The sequence below is a fragment of the Thamnophis sirtalis genome, unplaced genomic scaffold (genome assembly GCF_051295495.1).
Source record: "Thamnophis sirtalis isolate CommonGarterSnake01/CBP01778 unplaced genomic scaffold, rThaSir2_p1.2 scaffold_1, whole genome shotgun sequence".
Classification (NCBI taxonomy): Eukaryota; Metazoa; Chordata; class Lepidosauria; order Squamata; family Natricidae; genus Thamnophis; species Thamnophis sirtalis.
Window position 1 is genome coordinate 155,011,729 of NW_028261381.1, and position 7,279 is coordinate 155,019,007.

Consider the following 7,279-nt stretch of genomic DNA (forward strand, 5'->3'; position numbering starts at 1 on the left):
AAATGATTTGGAATGAAATGATAGTGAGGGAATGTTGGAAGGAGTAATTCAGAGGCTTATTTCAGGGTAAGAGTCTTACCTGAAAGAGTGTAGCCTAAATGCATGCTATAAATGTTATGGAAAAAGATGATAAAATGAATTCTAAACTACTCTGAGAACATTAAAAATGTAATAGATGCAATTGTTTTATCTGGAGAAATATTTTGTACATTTTTGGACTTAGAAAAAACATATCATGAAAATAAAAATAAGCCTGAATTACAGACTGTTTTGTCTGAATGAGAAGTTGTAAATTAGTTGGCGTATGTGTTAACAGCTGTATGTAGTACAAATAAAATGAGCATGGAAATATGTGGATAGCTTAGAAATTAGTTCAACTCTGGGCAGGTAAGAAGAGAAGATTTATGATTTCCTTGATAAGGTCAAGAATAAATAAGTGCAGAATGACTGTGGGTAAAATACAGAAGTGATCAGTACAAAATATGTGAGGCGGCTTCACCATTTACAACAGTGTTTTTCAAACATGGCAATTTTAAGATATATGGACTTCAATTTCTCAGACTTTCTCAGCCAGAAAGTTTTAGAAGGTTTTGGTTGGATGGAGCTGGTGAAATCCTCAAACAAGAGAGGTGATAAGTTTAAAGGAGGTAGCTTAGTAAATGGGCATGGAAGTAGTAAGATGGTTATAGCAAGTAATAAGAGCCACAGTGGTGCAGTGGTTAGAATGCAGTACTCCAGGCTACCTCTGCTGACTGCTGTTTGCCTGCAGTTTGGCAGTTCAAATCCCACCAGGCTCAAGATTGACTCAGCCTTCCATCCTTCCAAGGAGGGTAAAATGCAGGCCCAGATTGTTGGGGGCAATAGGCTGACTTTGTAAATCACTTAGGGAGGGTTGTAAAGGGGTATATAAGTCTAAGTGCTATTGCTACTGTAAGCATAAATTTTTTACCTCTTTTTGTTTTTAATTTCTTTGGCCTTGTGTTTCTTACTCCACTATGTAGGGCATTGCTTTTCCCAAAAAGGGAATGTCATGATGAATATGGGCATATATGCATAAGAAAAGTAAACAGCTACCTTGTAATATCTGAAATAATCACTTTGCAGAAGTTCTTGCAACTGGGGGAAAAGGTTATAATTGTTGAAGGTATCAATAGTCTCGACATCACAAGTGCAGTCGTCTAAATGACCAGTGACCTAATGAGAAAAAAAAGGATTAGATATTTTTAAAAGACCAAAATAATTCCTGTATCAATGCAGCCAAATATGCTTGAAACTAGAAGAGGAGAGGAGGCATTCACTCCACATTCTCCTATTGCCTCACATTTTTGCACTTCCTTTTTGAGGGGAAAGGATATTTTGCTTAATTTAGTGTTACTCAAACCAGTAGTTATGGCTTTGCCCCATAGTACTATTAGGATTTGTTTCTGGTTTATGAATCCCAACTTTTTTGTTTTAAATAAGTTAGCATTCTTATTGAATCAACTATACGGGACTTGCTTAAATTAATTTAATCATCCTCATCTATGCTTTAAGGGAGGAAGAAGAGATCCATTCAGTAATCTATTATTTAAAACAAATACATTCAAGTTACTCAGTGATTCAGTTGTTTTAGTTGTGTGATTGTTAGCTTCAGAAGCCAAATGCGAGACAAAACTTTGACAAACAGCTCAGAAAAGAGTAATTTCCGGAGGAGGGAGATTTATAGCATGTGGCCTTACAAGGAAGTTGCACAGAGAGAGAGAGAGAGAGATTCCTACAAGCTACCCGTTTGACTTCTACCTACTACAATTCAAGTTATTAGTCACATTTAAAAGCTTTACACTGAAGTGCTAACAGTTTGTTGACAAAATCCTACAGCTGGTAGCAATGTCTCACTTCCTTGTATGATCCAGAGAGAGTTGGTTTGACTGGCAAGCTTTGCAAGTGCATACAATTATTTTTAATCATTGTATGTTTATCAATGTATGCTTTCTACTAAAAAACTGACATCATCAATGGAACCAGCCATTAAGGACTTCATAAAGGCCAGATAGAAATACACCTTAAGCACAATCATTATATATTGTATATATATTCTAGAATTCAATCCTACAAAATGGGAGAGAGCCTTTAACTTAAAAGATGCTCAAACCACACTAGAAAAAAATATTCCTCTAGCAATAAACTCTTTCCTTGATCAAGAATAGGGGGCAAAATACTTATAGATGAAAGCACTGAATACAAAACTCAGATAGTAAGAATCTGACTGAGCTCATTTTCAGTCATTAGGGATGTCTATTAATTTAAGAACGAATGTGCCTTATCACTTCTTTTGAAACAAACAGGTATTCTTAAATTTCACTTATATTATATTTCGTCTGAAGCAATCAATACACCAACATAGGCAAATGAAGGGTATTGCAAAACCAAAAAATGAGAGTATGCTGTTCTTGCAATGCCGATTTCAGGAAAGATAATTGAAGCAGGTTAGGATTAGAGAAAACCCTGCAATCTTAATCCAGAGTGATTATGGAGCAAGTTTCTGCTAGCTATGTCTTTAAAGCATCCTTTCTGGAACAATGCTCTCCATGTGGCCTGATACTCCAACTCAACATAATTCAGTTTGGAGATATATGCAATGAGGCCTTGAACAAGTTCGGCTATCTCTGTACAACACAACAAACTATAATTTTCTTAACCACAGGTTACTTACTGAACATATCATAATTGGCTAACTTTTCATAAAATAATAAACCATGAACAAGGCTACATTACAGCTTAGCCTACTGCAAGAATCCCACTATATGAAAGAAAATACTGTAAATAGGGATCTCAGAAAAAGTGATCAAGTTCATTGGAGCATATCTTTAAAAAAAAAAGTTAATTCAGATCTCACTCATGTGTATCACCTCAAACACATAGGTAAAGGTAAAGATTTCCCTCGCAATTATGTGCTAGTCATTCCCAATTCTAGGAGGCAGTGCTCATCTCCGTTTCAAAGCCGAAGAGCCAGCGCTGTCCGAAGACATCTCCATGGTCACGTGGCCGGCATGACAAAAGACTGAAGGTGCACGGAACACTATTACCTTCCCACCAAAGGTGGTTCCTATTTTTCTACTTGAATTTTTGCATGCTTTCGAACTGCTAGGTTGGCAGAAGCTGGAACAAGTAACAGGAGTCACTCCGTTACACAGCGCTAGGGATTCAAACCACCGAACTGCCAACCTTTCTGATCGAAAACCTCAGTGTCTTAGCCACTGAGCCACCACATCCCACAAATACATGCATCCCTATTAATAAAAATGAGGCCTAAATCTGAAGCAGCACACAAATCAGCAAAATCTGGTACCCTCTTTGGATTCCATCCCTTGACATGAGCAATGAAGGTTAGAATTAATGGTATTGTAATTTCTAAATATCTGGAGATCATGAGGTTACTTATTCTTACTGGGTTCCTTGATGCTCTCTGAGTTCGTGGTTTTCCTATAGCCATTTCATTACCAAATTAGTTAACATCATCAGTGCTAGCAGATGAGAGCAGCTATGTGGGGATGATTTTTAACATGCGGATAATGTTACCTCGTTTGGTAATGAAACATCTGCAAGCCCAGCTCAGAGATCACCAAGGATCCCACAGCTGTACCCTAAGCTACAAACTTTTTTTCCTACTAGTTCTTATTCTTATCATAGACATGATAATTAACAATAAAAAATAAAAATAGACCATCTTTAAGTAGTTGCAGAATACTTAGCACAACCCACCCCCAGAGACAACAGTAATGAGTTTCTGAAAAGCCACAAGAAAACGTGGATGATATTATTATTATTTGGTTAATCTTTGATGAGATTCTCAGCCTTTAGGGCTGGTTGGCAGCTCAATAGCTCCAGTCCTAACCAAGGACCTAGGAACTCTTAAGGTAACGTCAGAGGATATAAACTGTTCCAAGTAGGGTGGTTTTTTGTAGAATCAGAATGTTCAAGTCTGATAAATTTAAAATTTACAAATAGCGAGGTAGCCCTTTAGGTGGTATTATTATTATTATTATTATTATTATTATTATTATTATTATTATCATCATCATCATCATCATCATCATCATCATCATCACCAAAGACATGAAGGCTACATCCTCAATGTACTAAATTTAGAGGAAATAGGTTTTACAATGTATCAAAGTCAACACAACGTGGGCTATATAAGCACTGCCCTCATTTTGTAGATTAAGAAAATAATTGTGAAAGTTAAAAGATCCTTTCAGGTTGGTAGCAAACTTATTATTGTATACTGTCATATTGTGTAATGACTCCTCCAATTACACAACATAATACAGTGCAATGAATCATCCACACTAAACTTATGTTAAGTGAAACTGTCAATTGGAATAAATCATCAAAATAAAACAAGACATTAAAAACAATCACCCATCCCCACTCACAGACAGCATCTTCTAATCAATATCAAAAACTCTTTCGAAGAGCTCTTGTCTTTATCAAGCCTTGGTTTAGGTTTGACATGTTAGTTTCAGATGAGAGATTGGTCCACACCACCAAGGGCCATATCACTAGAAACAATTTTTAGTTGTTTTACTCTCTATGTCTACTCAGAAGTTATAATACATCCGATGAGGTCTACTGCTATACAAGTATATAAAGTTCCAGACTCAGTATTTTGAGATTGAAATTCTCAGGCCTGGTTTACAGAGTTTCAGAGTTCTCTGTTATGGTTTATATGGTTTATAATTTACAATGGCTATATATGTTAAGCCAGGGGTCACCAACATTTTAGACTAGTGAATTTCAAAAGCATGTTTAAAATTCCACATCAAATGGCTACCACAGTGGATGTGACCAATCACAAAATCCCCATACATCAGACAGCAACATTCTGTGTAGCCTAAGGGTATAATTAGAAATACTACATAAGAGTGTTTGAAGTTGGTGCTTGTTTGCTTTACAATACAGTAGCCTCCCATTCATTATTATTAATTTCTCAAAAGTTTTTTTTAAAGGCAAATTACCAAGATAGCCACAGATCTTAAGGAACAAACCAAGCATCTGGGTCCCTGTAATTAAGCCCAACTCAAACTGCAAAATTCCCAACAGCTTCCAACACATCTGGAAGGTACCAGCCTGGGCAAGGATGCCCCTCTAGCCAACTTCCTTTCAACCATTTATTTAACACAGAAGAGAGCCAAGCTGAAATCCATGAAACTTTTTAAAGAATGTAGCCCCAACTAACACCAAGAAACCGCCAATCATAATTTAACACATCATCCTAGGTACAATAAAGATGCTGCAGGACGCTAGGATGGCCGTATAAATAACCCCTTTGAACATCAGAAAGCGTCTTTCTTCCAACCCTTCGAGCCTTACCAAAGGCCATAATTTCTCCTCACCGAACCAGATAGCCCGTGGGAACGAGTTCCTCTAGAAAGGCAGCAGGATCCGGGCTCCCGTAGCGCTAATGGCCCTTCCACTTTTACGATCCCGGTTTGAATTACAGAGCAAGCCTGCGCCTTGGGGCTACCTAGCGAAGGTTAGAGCTCCGAGAAGCCAGCCGGCCGCCCGTCCTGGCATTTACAGTACCGTAACTCTCCCACCAAATCTCCAGGGAGAAGTCCTTCTTTTTTCAGAGCGGGGGGGGGGGGCTCAAAGAAGGATGCGTGCCCCCCCATTCCGACAACTCCCCGAGCCCAAAGCCTGGATGCGAGCCGGTGTAAAGCAGGGATCGCCAACCTGGGCAACTTGAAGCCTGGAGGACTTCAACTCCCAGAATTCCCCAGCTAGCTTTGCTCCAGGCTTCAAGCTTTGCTGGCTAGGGAATTCTGGGAGTTGAAGTCCTCCAGGCTTCAAGTTGCCCAGGTTGGAGACCCTGCTTGTAGAGAGGCTCCCCCAGCAAAGCGGGGAGCCACGCGGGGAAGAGTGGCTCCACTCCCGCAGCACATATATCCCGGATCTGCCCCGGGGCTGAGTGAGCCCTAAGGGATGGGCGGAAGAGGCACCCGCTTACCTGCCGGCCCGACTCACCTGACAAAAGCAGCGCTGCTCCGCCGACGGGGCTTCGGGGGAAACGCCTCTGGATAGCGAGGCGAGGAAGAGGACCAGCAGCGCCCGGCACAAGCGACGAGAAAGCACCACCCGCGACATGTCGCCTCTGCTGCCGCAACTAAAGCGAGCCTGGGCTGGAGATTCTTCAGCTCCGCCGGTCAGACACGCCTCCCGCCTTCCTCCTGCCGGAGCGTCATCTTTCACATCTAGGGGACGTGCGGCGTGGCCCGCACACAACCAGAGGCGTCGCGGCTTTGCCCTGCGCTGGGAGGGGCCCGTTGGGGAAAGCCTCGTCCCTTGCTTAACCTCGCCGTGCTGGGGGAACCTCCCAGTCCTGGGCTCGTCAGCCCCAGCCTCCCTCCCTTCCAGTAACAGAGTTGGAAGGGATCTTGGACACCTGTACTAGGGATTCAAACCGCCGAACTGCCGGTCTTTCTGATCCACCCAGCTCAGCATCTTAGCCACTGAGCCACCTAGTCAGGCACTGAGCCATCTCATCAGTACTTCCTCGAGGTACTGAGCTCACCACGCCAGTCGCTCTCTGGGGATCGGTCTGGACGTGCAAATCAGCATGAAGAAAAGACTGTGACCTGGGTGGCATTTCTTCCTACTCCGCCTTCGTTTCTTTTTTTCACGCGGGGACTGGCAGGCGGGGTTGGGACAGTCTTGTCCCTTAGAGGTGTGCAGAGATTCTCGGTCACCTACGTCATAGTTATCTGGAAGGTGCTTCAGAAGGCAACTTTTTTTTTCCTTAAGGAAAAAAAAAACAGCCGGAATTGCCCTTTGAAGAAAAAACACCTTTAATCCACACCTCAGATCTTTTTGGTTCCTGATTAAGGTGGCTGGCTGGCTGGCTGCCTGGATTTATTTCCTTTTATAAAAGGAGAACTTCCCAGATTTTTCCAGCTTGGTAACCTCAACCCTCCCAAATCTTAAATCAGGTTACAAAATAACATAAAATAAGATTTTCACTGGAAACAAACACTAAAATAGTGAACAACGGACAAGAAGGTGGAAGTAATTTAGACGAGGAAGCAGCAATTAAAAATAATTAAAGGGCAGATTACAAGTAGATTCTAATAACCGCAATATATTCTCCACCTTAATAGAAACAGCTTCTGCAACAGAAGTTGCCGATGTTCTTTTATACTCTTTTAAAATATCTCCGGCCCACCCTTGCCTCAAATTCTTAGGTTAGCTATGGGCCTGCACAGAAATTACATGAAGGTGGGTGCTAGATGAGTTACTTTGC

General features: G+C 41.2%; 1 protein-coding gene across 1 annotated transcript in view; it reads right to left on the reverse strand.

The window, feature by feature from the left end:
* Nucleotides 1-6,463, reverse strand: part of ERO1A (endoplasmic reticulum oxidoreductase 1 alpha) — a 31,616-nt gene extending 25,153 nt beyond the window's left edge. Inside the window, exons 1-2 of the mRNA XM_087728451.1 lie at nt 6,007-6,463; nt 1,075-1,194 (exon numbers count right to left, since the gene is read on the reverse strand). Coding sequence (XP_087584577.1) covers nt 1,075-1,194; nt 6,007-6,126 — 240 coding nt within the window. The 5' untranslated portion in view covers nt 6,127-6,463. The remainder of the gene's footprint in view (nt 1-1,074; nt 1,195-6,006) is intronic.
* Nucleotides 6,464-7,279: the final 816 nt, after the last annotated feature.